The sequence below is a fragment of the Balaenoptera borealis genome (assembly GCF_965194805.1).
Source record: "Balaenoptera borealis genome assembly, contig: HAP1_SCAFFOLD_1392, whole genome shotgun sequence".
NCBI classification, from domain to species: Eukaryota; Metazoa; Chordata; class Mammalia; order Artiodactyla; family Balaenopteridae; genus Balaenoptera; species Balaenoptera borealis.
This window is the reverse complement of record NW_028122830.1, coordinates 1,866-19,958: the sequence shown is the minus strand read 5'-3', so window position 1 is coordinate 19,958 and position 18,093 is coordinate 1,866. Positions and strand designations below refer to the sequence as shown.

The 18,093-nt window shown below is 47.4% G+C and overlaps 1 protein-coding gene and 1 long non-coding RNA gene across 2 annotated transcripts in view; both read right to left on the bottom strand.

Annotated features, from left to right (window-relative positions):
- Window positions 1-952, bottom strand: part of LOC309622014 (uncharacterized protein) — a 127,383-nt gene extending 126,431 nt beyond the window's left edge. The window contains exons 1-2 of the mRNA XM_082409234.1: window positions 910-952; window positions 781-808 (exon numbers count right to left, since the gene is read on the bottom strand). Coding sequence (XP_082265360.1) covers window positions 781-804 — 24 coding nt within the window. The 5' untranslated portion in view covers window positions 805-808; window positions 910-952. The remainder of the gene's footprint in view (window positions 1-780; window positions 809-909) is intronic.
- A 3,604-nt stretch (window positions 953-4,556) lies between these two features.
- On the bottom strand, window positions 4,557-17,830 carry LOC309622015. The gene is made up of 3 exons (XR_014240421.1): window positions 17,698-17,830; window positions 9,106-9,247; window positions 4,557-5,052 (listed from the first exon to the last, which is right to left on the bottom strand). It is a non-coding gene; the product is annotated as an uncharacterized lncRNA (long non-coding RNA).
- Between the last annotated feature and the right edge of the window lie 263 nt (window positions 17,831-18,093).

The following is an 18,093-nucleotide window of genomic DNA, read 5'->3' as shown; positions in this document are numbered from 1 at the left end:
CGAAGCCCACGTGCCTACAGCCCATGCTCCGCAACAAGAGAAGCCACCGCGATGAGAAGCCCGCACACCGCAACCGAGAGTAGCCCCCGCTAGCCGCCAACTAGAGAAAGCCCGTGCACAGCAATGAGAGACCCAGTGCAGCCAAAAAAATAAATACGTAGAATAAATAAGTTCAAACAGTAAATAAATACATAAACATAAATTACAAAAAAAAAGAACACCTAATGCAGGTGGGAAGGTGGGAGGGCCACTGTAGAGGTCATCTATGCTACATGTACAAGAACCCCGAGAGCACACCAATCGGTACCACACTTTTCACTGCTGTAGCCGATCATTCCCCCTGTACTGCCACACTGTAGCACTCCCTTCCCTCATCTACTGCTATAGTCTCTTCGGAAGGTGTTTCAGAACTCTTGTTATCAGAGTGCCAGTTGAACTGTCCTCACTTCCGTCATTTATACCAGGATTGAAGACCTTGTGGTCCGAGATCCTGTCCAGAGAGCAAGCAGGCTAAGACTCTGTCTTTGTTGATGTATTTCATCAGCAAGGGCTCTACCCCCTCTCCTAGTTCATGGTGTGACGTGTTCTTGGCCTCTCGGGAAAGTGGGGAGAATGGAAAGGACCCTATATGAGAATGCTAGGCTTTGTAAAACATTTCAGGTTTTTAAAAATAAGACTCATTTTGTATTGGACTTATAACAGTCCTATGAAATACAAAGCGAGCCGAGAATCAGTGACAGGAAAGGCTCACCAGTAAGAATTACAACAGTCACCGCTTACCTCGTAGCATAGGGCACTGTCCATGATCCTTAAGAAGAGTTAGTAGAAATGCCTTGCCCATCTTGCCCCTGAACCCCTTGAAAGGTACATGACTGCTGTGTTGGTGTTTAGGGGGAGCATCTCACTTACCAGGGACTGACTTCTCCCTTGATCCCTTTGTAGTGATGGAGACCTCCCCCCTGGTGATGAAAAATTCCCTGGGATTGCAACCTCCAAGCCAGACGTTTTGTGTGACACAAAGTCAAGAACTCCCCGAGTCCTGCAGTAGCAGAAACAGCCACATACTTGAGAGTAACCCACCATCTGAACTTGGGGACATTTCAGTGACAGCTCCAGTCCAGAGTGCCAGGCGTCTCCTGGCCCTGCCTCCAGCTCCAAGCCAGGGACAAATAGAGAGTAAGCACGTGGATGATATCAAAACCAAGCTTTCAAAGCCTCTGGATGCCTACCAGATCCCAACAGAGAACCAAGATCCTCCACTACTCCCTTTAGGAATCCCTGATAGTCACCAGCCGCTGGCCTGCACCGATCCCCTCAGCCAAGAGGAGCAGCCTGGTTCTGAAAATGCTGATCTGGGAGAGAACAGCCGGAGTCGTCAGGACCTAGGGACACTTGAAAATGGGATTGAACCTAGCAGTGGTCTTGCAGACATTACTACACTGGCGGAGGATATTCACCTTCCCCAGCTCTTTAATCCTTTGAAAGATCTTGGTCAATCCCAAGGTCCCAACGTGATCAAAGCTAAAGACACCAGAGCCATTAAGGTGAATCAGGTGCAGGAAAAGCCAAGTGTCATAAAGGTTCCCTCTGATCAACCCAGGAAGAACAAACAGAAAGCCTCTGAGCCTATCAGTGGCGCTCCCAAGGCCAAAATCCAGCCAAAGAATCCAGAGTGACTGTTAGGGGGAGAAGTGGTTATATGCCACGCTGCAGTCAGTGACAGGGCTCCTGTGAACACGGCCAAGCACTCTCAAGGCAAACCTCAGAAAGCTGCATCCAGAAAGATCAGCAAAACGAAGAGCCACGGGCAGGAAAAGACCAAAAGGACCAGAGGGAGAAACAAGGCTGAAGAGAACAAGCAGTCAGGGAACAAAGTCAAGGCAGAAGAGAAGCCAGCAATCCCCCACACGAAGCGAAAGGAACACCAAACTGAGCTTCTCCAACAGAGCTTTCAAAAGCCTCGAACCTCCCTTGGCGTGCGCATGCTGGAGTCTGTGAAGGTTCTTCATGCGCTGGGGAAGAAGAATGAGACGAAAACTGGGCTCTCTTCCTGTCGGCTCTTGGGAAAGTCAAGCAACCCCAAAGACCCCCAGCCACCTCCAGCTATCCAGCCATGGCGGCATACCCCACGTGAGGGGAAGGGTCCTGAGAAAACGCAAGTCCAAGCCCAGAAACCAGACAGCAGTGCTGAAACAGAGTGTCCATCTCCAGCCCAGTATGAGCGGCCTCCTCCTGGGAAGGTCAAGTTGATACCTCTGCCTTTTTCTGCCTGGGACAAGCCTCAAGCTCGACCCGCTCCTCGGAGGCCACAGTCTCTGGCCTCACATCGGCCTGCTGGGGCTTACCGTGCCCAGCCTGGTTCTACTGACTCAGCTCAACCTGCTGCAGTCAATTCATCCCAGCCAGCTCCTGCCTCTTTGCCAGGCCCCGCCAAACCAGCTCAGCCAACTGTGACCAACCCAACCCAACCGGCTTGGACCAACCGTACCCAGCCTCGTGTCCCTCAGTCTGCTGCTCCTAGGCCTGCACCCTCCAAAACTTCATCTGGCGCTCCTCTCCAGCGGGAGCCTGTTCCCCCTGCTGTGAATAAGCGCCAGTCCCCACCCAAGCTCCAAACCCAATTTCTACTCCAAGACTTCAGCAAGCAACGAGTTCCATGGAGGGAACCCAACGTGCCTGAGCCAGTCATGTCAAAGCCCATCGAACAAGAGCAGAGGCCAGAGCGAGAGGCCATGAAGAGGCGGGCTCAACAACAACGGGAGAATGCTGCCGGATACACCTCTTCGGGCAAGCTGCAATTTTTCACCGAGAGGGAAAACGAAATGGAAATTGCCGACTACTACGGATACGTCAAGTGAGAGCTGCTAGGATTCTTGGTGCCACCTTGGCTACCAGCTGTTCTTCCATACACAGGTAAGATAGGTATAGAACTGAATAAGTAAATGGAATACAATTAATAGACGAGTAACAAACCTTTCGAATTTTCAGATGCTGCTAACTGGGGCGTGAGAAAGGAAGGACTGAAAGTTGGATGGGAGAATGAAGGAAAGGGGTAAAAACTGAGCAAAGAGGAAGGAACTTGGCCCAGGGCTAGGAAGGCCAAAAGAGACGTATGGATTTAGGAAAGGAAGCAGGAGCGAGGATGAAATGGCAGAAGTAAAAAGCAGGGTCAGAGGTCTGGGTTGAAAGAACACAATTGGAGTAGAGTTGAAGGTGACAGAAGATGAGTCTAGGTTTACTAGGAGAAATAGAAAAAGTCTCTCGGGGACGCTGGCCTTAAGTCTCACAACCACCAGATAGGTATTTCAGAAAACAAGAGGTTCAGGACACATCTCTGAAAGGTCTGAGTTGCCTTATTCAGGTGTGACTGTAGTGGGGGAATAGGGAAATCTACCAGAGAAGTGGCTAGGGCTCAGAGTTATCCTAGGGGCAGCTGACGACAGGGGCAGAGCCAAGGGAACTGCTGGATCAGGAGGCCCACGAACAAATCAGGGGCATAGCCGCCTGTCACTTCCCTGCCAGGAAGGAAGCCAGGTATATTACTGTAACCAAGGCACACTGGGGTCTTTACTGTATGGAGAACTTGGCTCCTGCCCGCAATCCTACGGCTCGGCGTCATACACAGGAAGTCGGGCCTCTGTGCAACCAGAAATGGGAATGGGACTGAAGGAGATTCAGCCCACAAATATCCGACCACCAGCTTCCACCTCTGCAGTCTGCCACCCTGTGTCTGCTCAACGCATCACAGAAACAAGTTTTCAAGGTGAGTATACAGACGGCAGAGAAAAGTTGAACAATGAGGTCAGCATTCAAAAATGGGGTCAAATCGACAGCTGGGAAGGGGTGTAGAGACAGGTAGAATTTAGATCCTGAGCCTTTAATAACCACTACCTTCTCTCAGTGCTCTCTGTTTTTAGACTCTATATGAGAACACCTAGGGCTTCCCTGGTGGCGCCGTGGTTAAGAATCCGCCTGCCAATGCAATGCGGGGGACACGGGTTCGAGCCCTGGTCTGCGAAGATCCCACATGCCGTGCAGCAACTAAGCGCATGTGCCACAACGACGGAGCCTGCATTCTAGAGCCCGTGAGCCTCAACTACCGAAGCCCACGTGCCTACAGCCCACGCTCCGCAACAAGAGAAGCCACCGCGATGAGATGCCCGCACACCGCAACCGAGAGTAGCCCCCGCTAGCCGCCAACTAGAGAAAGCCCGTGCACAGCAATGAGAGACCCAGTGCAGCCAAAAAAATAAATACGTAGAATAAATAAGTTCAAACAGTAAATAAATACATAAACATAAATTACAAAAAAAAAGAACACCTAATGCAGGTGGGAAGGTGGGAGGGCCACTGTAGAGGTCATCTATGCTACATGTACAAGAACCCCGAGAGCACACCAATCGGTACCACACTTTTCACTGCTGTAGCCGATCATTCCCCCTGTACTGCCACACTGTAGCACTCCCTTCCCTCATCTACTGCTATAGTCTCTTCGGAAGGTGTTTCAGAACTCTTGTTATCAGAGTGCCAGTTGAACTGTCCTCACTTCCGTCATTTATACCAGGATTGAAGACCTTGTGGTCCGAGATCCTGTCCAGAGAGCAAGCAGGCTAAGACTCTGTCTTTGTTGATGTATTTCATCAGCAAGGGCTCTACCCCCTCTCCTAGTTCATGGTGTGACGTGTTCTTGGCCTCTCGGGAAAGTGGGGAGAATGGAAAGGACCCTATATGAGAATGCTAGGCTTTGTAAAACATTTCAGGTTTTTAAAAATAAGACTCATTTTGTATTGGACTTATAACAGTCCTATGAAATACAAAGCGAGCCGAGAATCAGTGACAGGAAAGGCTCACCAGTAAGAATTACAACAGTCACCGCTTACCTCGTAGCATAGGGCACTGTCCATGATCCTTAAGAAGAGTTAGTAGAAATGCCTTGCCCATCTTGCCCCTGAACCCCTTGAAAGGTACATGACTGCTGTGTTGGTGTTTAGGGGGAGCATCTCACTTACCAGGGACTGACTTCTCCCTTGATCCCTTTGTAGTGATGGAGACCTCCCCCCTGGTGATGAAAAATTCCCTGGGATTGCAACCTCCAAGCCAGACGTTTTGTGTGACACAAAGTCAAGAACTCCCCGAGTCCTGCAGTAGCAGAAACAGCCACATACTTGAGAGTAACCCACCATCTGAACTTGGGGACATTTCAGTGACAGCTCCAGTCCAGAGTGCCAGGCGTCTCCTGGCCCTGCCTCCAGCTCCAAGCCAGGGACAAATAGAGAGTAAGCACGTGGATGATATCAAAACCAAGCTTTCAAAGCCTCTGGATGCCTACCAGATCCCAACAGAGAACCAAGATCCTCCACTACTCCCTTTAGGAATCCCTGATAGTCACCAGCCGCTGGCCTGCACCGATCCCCTCAGCCAAGAGGAGCAGCCTGGTTCTGAAAATGCTGATCTGGGAGAGAACAGCCGGAGTCGTCAGGACCTAGGGACACTTGAAAATGGGATTGAACCTAGCAGTGGTCTTGCAGACATTACTACACTGGCGGAGGATATTCACCTTCCCCAGCTCTTTAATCCTTTGAAAGATCTTGGTCAATCCCAAGGTCCCAACGTGATCAAAGCTAAAGACACCAGAGCCATTAAGGTGAATCAGGTGCAGGAAAAGCCAAGTGTCATAAAGGTTCCCTCTGATCAACCCAGGAAGAACAAACAGAAAGCCTCTGAGCCTATCAGTGGCGCTCCCAAGGCCAAAATCCAGCCAAAGAATCCAGAGTGACTGTTAGGGGGAGAAGTGGTTATATGCCACGCTGCAGTCAGTGACAGGGCTCCTGTGAACACGGCCAAGCACTCTCAAGGCAAACCTCAGAAAGCTGCATCCAGAAAGATCAGCAAAACGAAGAGCCACGGGCAGGAAAAGACCAAAAGGACCAGAGGGAGAAACAAGGCTGAAGAGAACAAGCAGTCAGGGAACAAAGTCAAGGCAGAAGAGAAGCCAGCAATCCCCCACACGAAGCGAAAGGAACACCAAACTGAGCTTCTCCAACAGAGCTTTCAAAAGCCTCGAACCTCCCTTGGCGTGCGCATGCTGGAGTCTGTGAAGGTTCTTCATGCGCTGGGGAAGAAGAATGAGACGAAAACTGGGCTCTCTTCCTGTCGGCTCTTGGGAAAGTCAAGCAACCCCAAAGACCCCCAGCCACCTCCAGCTATCCAGCCATGGCGGCATACCCCACGTGAGGGGAAGGGTCCTGAGAAAACGCAAGTCCAAGCCCAGAAACCAGACAGCAGTGCTGAAACAGAGTGTCCATCTCCAGCCCAGTATGAGCGGCCTCCTCCTGGGAAGGTCAAGTTGATACCTCTGCCTTTTTCTGCCTGGGACAAGCCTCAAGCTCGACCCGCTCCTCGGAGGCCACAGTCTCTGGCCTCACATCGGCCTGCTGGGGCTTACCGTGCCCAGCCTGGTTCTACTGACTCAGCTCAACCTGCTGCAGTCAATTCATCCCAGCCAGCTCCTGCCTCTTTGCCAGGCCCCGCCAAACCAGCTCAGCCAACTGTGACCAACCCAACCCAACCGGCTTGGACCAACCGTACCCAGCCTCGTGTCCCTCAGTCTGCTGCTCCTAGGCCTGCACCCTCCAAAACTTCATCTGGCGCTCCTCTCCAGCGGGAGCCTGTTCCCCCTGCTGTGAATAAGCGCCAGTCCCCACCCAAGCTCCAAACCCAATTTCTACTCCAAGACTTCAGCAAGCAACGAGTTCCATGGAGGGAACCCAACGTGCCTGAGCCAGTCATGTCAAAGCCCATCGAACAAGAGCAGAGGCCAGAGCGAGAGGCCATGAAGAGGCGGGCTCAACAACAACGGGAGAATGCTGCCGGATACACCTCTTCGGGCAAGCTGCAATTTTTCACCGAGAGGGAAAACGAAATGGAAATTGCCGACTACTACGGATACGTCAAGTGAGAGCTGCTAGGATTCTTGGTGCCACCTTGGCTACCAGCTGTTCTTCCATACACAGGTAAGATAGGTATAGAACTGAATAAGTAAATGGAATACAATTAATAGACGAGTAACAAACCTTTCGAATTTTCAGATGCTGCTAACTGGGGCGTGAGAAAGGAAGGACTGAAAGTTGGATGGGAGAATGAAGGAAAGGGGTAAAAACTGAGCAAAGAGGAAGGAACTTGGCCCAGGGCTAGGAAGGCCAAAAGAGACGTATGGATTTAGGAAAGGAAGCAGGAGCGAGGATGAAATGGCAGAAGTAAAAAGCAGGGTCAGAGGTCTGGGTTGAAAGAACACAATTGGAGTAGAGTTGAAGGTGACAGAAGATGAGTCTAGGTTTACTAGGAGAAATAGAAAAAGTCTCTCGGGGACGCTGGCCTTAAGTCTCACAACCACCAGATAGGTATTTCAGAAAACAAGAGGTTCAGGACACATCTCTGAAAGGTCTGAGTTGCCTTATTCAGGTGTGACTGTAGTGGGGGAATAGGGAAATCTACCAGAGAAGTGGCTAGGGCTCAGAGTTATCCTAGGGGCAGCTGACGACAGGGGCAGAGCCAAGGGAACTGCTGGATCAGGAGGCCCACGAACAAATCAGGGGCATAGCCGCCTGTCACTTCCCTGCCAGGAAGGAAGCCAGGTATATTACTGTAACCAAGGCACACTGGGGTCTTTACTGTATGGAGAACTTGGCTCCTGCCCGCAATCCTACGGCTCGGCGTCATACACAGGAAGTCGGGCCTCTGTGCAACCAGAAATGGGAATGGGACTGAAGGAGATTCAGCCCACAAATATCCGACCACCAGCTTCCACCTCTGCAGTCTGCCACCCTGTGTCTGCTCAACGCATCACAGAAACAAGTTTTCAAGGTGAGTATACAGACGGCAGAGAAAAGTTGAACAATGAGGTCAGCATTCAAAAATGGGGTCAAATCGACAGCTGGGAAGGGGTGTAGAGACAGGTAGAATTTAGATCCTGAGCCTTTAATAACCACTACCTTCTCTCAGTGCTCTCTGTTTTTAGACTCTATATGAGAACACCTAGGGCTTCCCTGGTGGCGCCGTGGTTAAGAATCCGCCTGCCAATGCAATGCGGGGGACACGGGTTCGAGCCCTGGTCTGCGAAGATCCCACATGCCGTGCAGCAACTAAGCGCATGTGCCACAACGACGGAGCCTGCATTCTAGAGCCCGTGAGCCTCAACTACCGAAGCCCACGTGCCTACAGCCCACGCTCCGCAACAAGAGAAGCCACCGCGATGAGATGCCCGCACACCGCAACCGAGAGTAGCCCCCGCTAGCCGCCAACTAGAGAAAGCCCGTGCACAGCAATGAGAGACCCAGTGCAGCCAAAAAAATAAATACGTAGAATAAATAAGTTCAAACAGTAAATAAATACATAAACATAAATTACAAAAAAAAAGAACACCTAATGCAGGTGGGAAGGTGGGAGGGCCACTGTAGAGGTCATCTATGCTACATGTACAAGAACCCCGAGAGCACACCAATCGGTACCACACTTTTCACTGCTGTAGCCGATCATTCCCCCTGTACTGCCACACTGTAGCACTCCCTTCCCTCATCTACTGCTATAGTCTCTTCGGAAGGTGTTTCAGAACTCTTGTTATCAGAGTGCCAGTTGAACTGTCCTCACTTCCTTCATTTATACCAGGATTGAAGACCTTGTGGTCCGAGATCCTGTCCAGAGAGCAAGCAGGCTAAGACTCTGTCTTTGTTGATGTATTTCATCAGCAAGGGCTCTACCCCCTCTCCTAGTTCATGGTGTGACGTGTTCTTGGCCTCTCGGGAAAGTGGGGAGAATGGAAAGGACCCTATATGAGAATGCTAGGCTCTGTAAAACATTTCAGGTTTTTAAAAATAAGACTCATTTTGTATTGGACTTACAACAGTCCTATGAAATACAAAGAAAGCCGAGAATCAGTGACAGGAAAGGATCACCAGTAAGAACTACAACAGTCACCGCTTACCTCGTAGCATAGGGCACTGTCCGTGATCCTTAAGAAGAGTTAGTAGAAATGCCTTGCCCATCTTGCCCCTGAACCCCTTGAAAGGTACACGACTGCTGTGTTGGTGTTTAGGGGGAGCATCTCACTTACCAGGGACTGACTTCTCCCTTGATTCCTCTGTAGTGATGGAGACTTCCCCGCTGATGAAAAATTCCCTGGGATTGCAACCTCCAAGCCAGACAGCTTTCCTATGGAATGACAGAGAACTTGTCAAGGTGAAACACCAGTCTGCGGGAGAAAGGGAAGAAGAGAATGATGGAAATCGTTTCTGGGAAACTATTTTTACATTATGTGTTGTTTGTTCCCGGTAAATAAACTGAAATCTTCTTAACAGTAAAACAAAATCTAAACCACTAAAGCCAATAATACAGGAGTATAACGTTCGAAAAAAATTTCTTTGGCTGCGCAGCATGTGGGATCTTAGCTCCCCAACCAGGGATTGAACCCACGCCTGCTGCATTGGAAGCGCAGAGTCTTCACCACGGGACCACCGGGGAAGTCCCAGGACTATCACTTTTAAAGGAGAAGGTACAAACCCCTCGGTTCTATGAACTGGAGATTTTTAGTAAGAAGTCAATATATTTGTTGTTAGGCACATTTTATGTTAGGCTGTCTCCCTGCACAGGATGCAGGCGCCTTGAGAATGGAAGTCATATCCCTCTATAGTACGTCCCTCTTCTTTCTGCTTTGCAGTTTGCTGCTCCACTTGTTCAACCCCACCTAGTAATAACCTATACTTCCCCATCTGGAAAACAGACAAAAGGCAACCAAACAACGCAAAGGTCTCAACAAATAAGGGGTATCCAAAACCAGAGATGGCCAGAACTTCTGTACCCCTGATGAAATAGTCCTCATACAAAACCTGATAATCAAATTCCTTAATGCTAGGAATCACAGTGAAAAATAGTATCTGAACTGACTTCTGTCAGATGAGTGAGAACTAAGGTTAATTCAGTGTATCTGAAGCATAGAAAGTGAGGGCAAAAGTGGCACAAGATGGGACTAGAGAAGCAGAGAGGATTCTAGACCACGCAGAGTCTTAAAGGCCAACAGTGTGTTTTCTATTCTCAAAACAATGCTTGTGAGCGATGTTTATGAGCAACGTTCCAACTTGCTTTGAAGGTTTCTTGTGTGAAGAGTGGATTGGAAGGAAACAAGATATATGGACACTAGTTAGGACCTAATCGCAACAGACAGGCAAGTTCAGTATTAGGAAGTTGAGGAAGAGCTGGCTGACAGATTCCAAAGAAATTCAGGAGATGAACTGAAGCGGGCTTAATGGGGTAGGAGACGGAGGAAAGGAAGGTCTTAGGGAATTCAAGGGTTTACTGCACACATGAGCAAAGTCTCAAAATTAATCATTTGAACGTACAGAGGCGGATCTCCCAAATGACACCGGTTAGGAAGCAACGGTACGCCCTTTAGAATTCCTAGAGACAACACAAATCAACTGTTTCGATGGAAAATTCGGCGGGACTCTTGATTTCCATGGGAATACAGAGAAAAGAGACACTGATCTGGCTTGCAGGTATATTTAGGAAGTTGTTAGCCAGACATCACCTACTAGTATCATGTAAGTAGGCCGTCCGAAGTAGGAAGGTTAGGGGAAAAACCTGGAGGAAAACTTAAAAGCTTAAGCCACACCTCTACACTACACCACCTTTCACAATTTCTTCTCAGATAAGCATCATCCCCATCAGTGAAGAAACTCGTACCTCATAATAGGAAAAACAGGCCTAAAGATTCAATGTGTGTCTTGGGAGGTCCCATCTATGCGATATCTTCCTGGGACCAGAAAAGGCCCCAGGAAGATCAATCTCTGCACCCCTGAAAGCTTACCACCAAGGAAAATGACTAGGTCCATAGATTGCCTCCCTCAAACCAGCTTACCTCACACATAGATCATTAGCAACTCCGCCCTTACTCACATTATCACAGTCACAAGAGTGGTTAGGGAGAAAAGCACTAACCAGGGGAACTAAAACAGAGGCAATCCAGGCCAAGCTGGGCTGGTGGCAGATATCTGCTCCTTACGCTCGGGTGCATAATGCGACTCACCACAGTGCCTTTTTCACAGACCCTTTTGAACGTTTCTCCACAGAATCCAACAGCTCAAGTTAGTTCATGACGCTTCAAGGTCAACAATCGTCAAGAGAAAAACATGCAATATGTCTTACAATGTTGGATTCCTTACAAACAGGACAAGGAGATAACCATGTAGACAAAACCAGAGCATTTGAAAACATCTGTATTCTACAAACACACCAGTGAATGCTATAAATAAGGTACTATGACATAAAACAAAATGAAAACTAGATGTGAGACTGTTCTCTTCAGTGTACAGACTTCATGGCAGTTGCTGCACACTATCTAGCTACTTAGATCTTTAACTCTCTGTTCTGTTAATACCAAATGAGGCCCAAGTGTGTCAACCTGTTTCCCACAGAAACCAAAAAGTCTACATGCATCTCTTTTCTCCTGTGCCCTTTCACCTTACCTGCTCCCAATTCTCCACCAACGTCCTCCTCTTTCTCTAATTATTCTCCTCTTCATTTTGCTTGGCCTTGCCCCCAAGCATGCAAGACAGAGAGTCCTAGAGGTCCAAGATTCTAGAGTGGCTGTTTGCAAGGCGGAGGAGATTACAGTAACTGCCACACTGTATATACTTCTGTGCAAAGAAAAAGGGACAGTGTTCAGAATGTCTCTCACATATAACAAGAGCTGGAGATGGCAGGATACCTGTGTGGCCCAAGGAACTAGAGCTAGCAAATTATGGGCCAAACAATTGCAACCAAAGGCTGGAAGAGGAAAGGTCTGCAACCAGCTCTGTCTCCTAGCTCTCTGGTATTTGCTGCCAACGGGCAGAGTCTATTTCGTGAAGCATCAAGCACTGAAAAGAAGACTCCTGCTGCTGGAAGTTGACAGGAAGTAACGTCCAATGCAAGATCAAGGCTTGTCCTCGAAGCAATGCCCATAATGGAAGAAAAAAAAAAAAGAGAAAGCGGAAGAGAAACGTTAAGTCGCAAGTCCAACCTGGCCCCCAGCCTAGCCTAGCCCAGCCCAAGGAAGGTAGGAGTCAAGGAGAAGAAACTAAAAGAGAAGAGCCTTGGACCACAACATTCTCCACAAGGTACACTCAAGAAACTTCACCCTACTCTTGAACCAAGTTACAAAAAGAGCTTCTTAATCCCTACTTTGGCTCCTTAAAAGCTGCTATCAGTTCACTCATTAGACACATATGATTTCAGAACAACTGTAATAGTTCAAACTAGATGGCTCTTTCCTTCCTAAGGATTATTAATTAAATAAGATCTATATAGCTCTAAGTATATGATACATAAAATAGAATACTCTGTAGAATATAAGTAACTCTTAGTTCAGTGTATTAATGAACGTCTGTAAGAAATGTGGCAATGATTTCCCTAATGGAAGAGCCTGGGGGAGGTAAATCTGTCTTCTAGGATTTCCTCCCCAGAGCTCAGAAACTCAGGTGTTGTTTTAGCTCTCCTACACTCTCTTCACCCAAGCCCGCCTTCCTGTTGGGGATCGGACCTCCCTACTGGCTCTCTCATACCTTTCAACTGCCTGCTTTGTGACATCACTCTCCTACCAAACCTACTACCACTTGGTAGAGCCTTGGGGTTTCCGTGGAGCTGTTTGGACCAGTAACCAGTGACCTCTGTACTGGACACGTGCGCCGTTCAGCTGCAGCCACTCAGACATCCTCTAGTGTTGTCTCCTCATCCCTTGTACCTGCAGTGGATGCTTCCTCTTCTCTGACCATGTCAGGTAAGAAAAGAAACTTTGGAAAGTTTTGCGTTCGATTTCTTTTGCCCCTAAATTGAGTAGGAGATTCAAAATAGCATGGAATAATGAGGGAAAGTATTGAACTACACGTCTGGAGACCTAATTTCACTTTTGACTTTGACGTTTACTATCTGTGTGACTTTGGACAAATCACTGGCTGTCGTCTCACAAAGCCTGTTGCTTTCCTTAACTGTTACGTTAGGATACCACGTTGGGTTGATCACTCTGATCCCCTTCTTTTCCAGTATTGAGCCTTAAAGGGTACCCATGTAGAAAACGAAATCAGACACTTCTCAAGAGTGTTTCAACAGAAACATAGAAAAGCCAGGGGACATAGAAAACTAGCAATATATACCAAGATGTTTCATCTCTAATGGTCTCCCTCCACTAGGATTTCGACTAGTTGAAAAGAGAGAATAGGGAGAGAGGATGGAGAGTACTGGGCTCTACAGGGAGGCACAGAGTCGAGCGTAAGGAAGTTTAGGATGGTTTTCATTAGCACAGGCCAACAGGCACCAAGAGATGGGAGAAAATGTAAGAATGAAGAGGGAAAGCATAGAGGAGCTCTCAAGAAAAACGGAGTTTGCAATGGAATGCTGATGGGAACCAAAGATTTTCAATTAAAGCAGAAACAGCACAGAGGGAAACCTGCTCAGAGCAGGGCAAAACCAAGTTGATGGTAGCAAACCCTTACATTAACAGACTAAGAAGGAAAGTAAGGCCAGAACAGGGGATCACCAGGAAAGGCAGCTTATCAGAAAAGTCATACTCCGTTTTCTTTCTTTTATTGCCTCTCTGAATACAGTTGGCCACTTGACAGTTTTGAATATAAACATTTTAGAAATACGTTTTAGAAATGATGCCTCCTATAAGCAAGCAACCACAGTGGTTATCTAGGGGGCTGCTTTTCAGTGTTTTATTCTTTCTAATTTTTAAACTAGGTAGACATTTCACCAATTCAACATTTTAAGTGATATCTTCTAAATTGAATCAGAAGGACTATTTTCCTTTGTGTGATATGTAGGTTCTAAGGCAAGGCTGCTTTTCATTTTTACAGTTATTTCCTTCCTAACACAGAGAGCACATTGATCAACAGCCATCGTTCGCTTGTAGAGCTTAGCTACCGAAGAAGAAGAAGAAAAAGTCAAGCCCCACATCTCTAATTCCCCCCACTTAGGGAATTCCCTGGCGGTCCAGTGCTTAGGACTCGGTGCTTTCACGGCCAGGGCCACGCGGCGCGGCCAAAGAAACAAAACAAACAAACATCCACGTTTATCGAAAACCATATTGTGGAGTCCTGTGGATTTTCTTACATTTGAAAATCTTTTTTAATTGGATTCTAGGCATGATGGTTTTTTGAGGTTTTGGGATGCCATCTTCTTGGATGCTGAAGATGATTCTAATCTAAGTTCTAGGATAAATCCCAAAACCTTCCTGATACATTTTAAGCTTCCTTTCTGCTTATTATATAAGCTATATTCATTGAAATATATATTTCCCCTAGGCTTAATACCTCTTACTTGCTGGGTAAAAATATGAAGGAGCACAATAATGAAACTCTTTTACACTTATTATTTTGCTGTCTGCTTCGTACCGGTTTTCATTGAAATACTTGTCTATATGTGTTGTGGCTACCTATACATGCACATTTATTGCATTCTGTTGCTTGTTATGCATTTTTTACTGACATACCTTCTCTGTCTGTATGCATTGGCTAGGAATTCATTCACCTCTATCACCTCCATCGTGTTTTCTGGTTAACAGTATTCACTAAAATAGAGTGGGCAAAATTCACTTTCATAATATTGCATGGATGGTACAGAATGCCATTTGTTAGTAAATTCATTAGGCTTCGATACTTGCCACATACCCCAGTTTTCATTAATATCTATGGATTTCTTTTTCGTTAACGTAATATGCTTGTCATGATTTTTCTTTGTCTTTCTAGAACTTATTGTATCTTCCTCCATATAAATCATACGCAATAGATCAGCTTATTCATCTATTAATTATTACTGCTATTATTATTGGTGGTGGTGTTATAACCACTTTATAGGTGAGTAATCTGAAGTAATCAGATAACTTTTCCCTTTCCAAAAGCACTTAAGAAATCCACTTTCGGGTAATCATTTTGAGGTAGGATGAGAAACCAGGCTTGAAGAGGGCAAAAATGACTCTTTCAATTCACCAGTTGGACTGAGCTGTACGTCACCTCTAGGTAATAGCGTGGGAACTGCACAAGCAAAGGGAGACACTGAAGACGACAATGGTAATAGCCGTACTGTTTTCTAATGGACAAAAAAAATGCCTATATTATAAGTTCTATTTCTCCTGCTTTCTGGCAGTATCATGCTCAGAGTGGAGTCCTGGCAAGGAAGTCAGGATACTTAGGTTCTGAAACCTGGTAATGATACTAACATAATGAGAGAACTTGAACAAGTCAACCCGACCTCTCTGAGCCTCAGTTTCCTTACTCACGAAATGAGACTGAGAACATCGAAGTTCTCTAAGGGCCTCCTAGTTCTAAAATGCTTCCAGTCTAGGAAATAGCATAGAAGTCAATACGAGTGCAGGCTGAAGGGAAAGACAGGGCAGGGAGAAGGTTGCTTCCAGCCTAGAGAACAATCTCTGAACCACACCACTTGGCTCTTCTGCCCGTCTGTGCCCAAGATGGGAGCACAGGCAGTGAATAGAGAAGAGTGGAAAACTGCTCAGTCCTTACAGCCATCATCAACTGTCTGATTTTGGGTTTCTCAGGAAGTAGTGATAGTAGAGGTGTCCTGATAGCAAGAACCTTCAGATGATGCCGTTCCTCAAACGTAGTGAGAATTTCTCAACCTCCCTGAGTTTTTCATGACCCTCTTGTTCTTACAGAAAATTTCCAACATCCATCTCTACTTGGAACTCTAAATTCTCTGCAGCATTCTCCTCCTGTGGTGAGCAATGCAACTTCCCTAACACGAAGTGTCTGCAACTTCTCCAGAGTCTCTGCCCCTGCCGTCAGTTCGGCATCGGCTACCGGTACCCCTTTCCAGACACTCATGGGTAGTGCCTACCTTTACCAACATTCTAGCACGACTATGTTATCTGGAGTTACTGACCACAGCCAGATCTCCACTTCAGCTGCTTCCTATCCAGGTGTTCTTGAGTGGGACATCACAGCAAGCACTGAAAAGAATTCTTCTTCACTCGGAGACTTTACTCTGGCACTCACTGACCGCCACACAGCTGCCTCCTCCATGTTTCTGGCAGCCCAGTATGATAAAACTTCAGACGCCAAGAACATGGTCCCTCTACATCCATCGCTTTCTGCCAGCCTTGCTCAGGGAACACCATCTCAGATTCCAAATCAGGGGCAGAGCCGCCTGTCACTTCCCTGCCAGGAAGGAAGCCAGGTATATTACTATGACCAAGGCACACTGGGGTCTTTACTGTATGGAGAACTTGGCTCCTGCCCGCAATCCTACGGCTCGGCGTCATACACAGGAAGTCGGGCCTCTGGGCAACCAGAAATGGGAATGGGACCGAAGGAGATTCAGCCCACAAATATCCGACCACCAGCTTCCGCCTCTGCAGTCTGCCACCCTGTGTCTGCTCAACGCATCACAGAAACAAGTTTTCAAGGTGAGTATTAACAAACGCCAGAGAAAGTTGAAGAATGAGGTCGGCATTCAAAAATGGGGTCAAATCGACAGCTGGGAAGGGGTGTAGAGGCAGGTAGAATTTAGATCCTGAGCCTTTAATAACCACTACCTTCGCTCAGTGCCCTCTGTTTTTAGACTCTATATGAGAACACCTAGGGCTTCCCTGGTGGCGCCGTGGTTAAGAATCCGCCTGCCAATGCAATGCGGGGGACACGGGTTCGAGCCCTGGTCTGCGAAGATCCCACATGCCGTGCAGCAACTAAGCGCATGTGCCACAACGACGGAGCCTGCATTCTAGAGCCCGTGAGCCTCAACTACCGAAGCCCACGTGCCTACAGCCCACGCTCCGCAACAAGAGAAGCCACCGCGATGAGATGCCCGCACACCGCAACCGAGAGTAGCCCCCGCTAGCCGCCAACTAGAGAAAGCCCGTGCACAGCAATGAGAGACCCAGTGCAGCCAAAAAAATAAATACGTAGAATAAATAAGTTCAAACAGTAAATAAATACATAAACATAAATTACAAAAAAAAAGAACACCTAATGCAGGTGGGAAGGTGGGAGGGCCACTGTAGAGGTCATCTATGCTACATGTACAAGAACCCCGAGAGCACACCAATCGGTACCACACTTTTCACTGCTGTAGCCGATCATTCCCCCTGTACTGCCACACTGTAGCACTCCCTTCCCTCATCTACTGCTATAGTCTCTTCGGAAGGTGTTTCAGAACTCTTGTTATCAGAGTGCCAGTTGAACTGTCCTCACTTCCTTCATTTATACCAGGATTGAAGACCTTGTGGTCCGAGATCCTGTCCAGAGAGCAAGCAGGCTAAGACTCTGTCTTTGTTGATGTATTTCATCAGCAAGGGCTCTACCCCCTCTCCTAGTTCATGGTGTGACGTGTTCTTGGCCTCTCGGGAAAGTGGGGAGAATGGAAAGGACCCTATATGAGAATGCTAGGCTCTGTAAAACATTTCAGGTTTTTAAAAATAAGACTCATTTTGTATTGGACTTACAACAGTCCTATGAAATACAAAGAAAGCCGAGAATCAGTGACAGGAAAGGATCACCAGTAAGAACTACAACAGTCACCGCTTACCTCGTAGCATAGGGCACTGTCCGTGATCCTTAAGAAGAGTTAGTAGAAATGCCTTGCCCATCTTGCCCCTGAACCCCTTGAAAGGTACACGACTGCTGTGTTGGTGTTTAGGGGGAGCATCTCACTTACCAGGGACTGACTTCTCCCTTGATTCCTCTGTAGTGATGGAGACTTCCCCGCTGATGAAAAATTCCCTGGGATTGCAACCTCCAAGCCAGACAGCTTTCCTATGGAATGACAGAGAACTTGTCAAGGTGAAACACCAGTCTGCGGGAGAAAGGGAAGAAGAGAATGATGGAAATCGTTTCTGGGAAACTATTTTTACATTATGTGTTGTTTGTTCCCGGTAAATAAACTGAAATCTTCTTAACAGTAAAACAAAATCTAAACCACTAAAGCCAATAATACAGGAGTATAACGTTCGAAAAAAATTTCTTTGGCTGCGCAGCATGTGGGATCTTAGCTCCCCAACCAGGGATTGAACCCACGCCTGCTGCATTGGAAGCGCAGAGTCTTCACCACGGG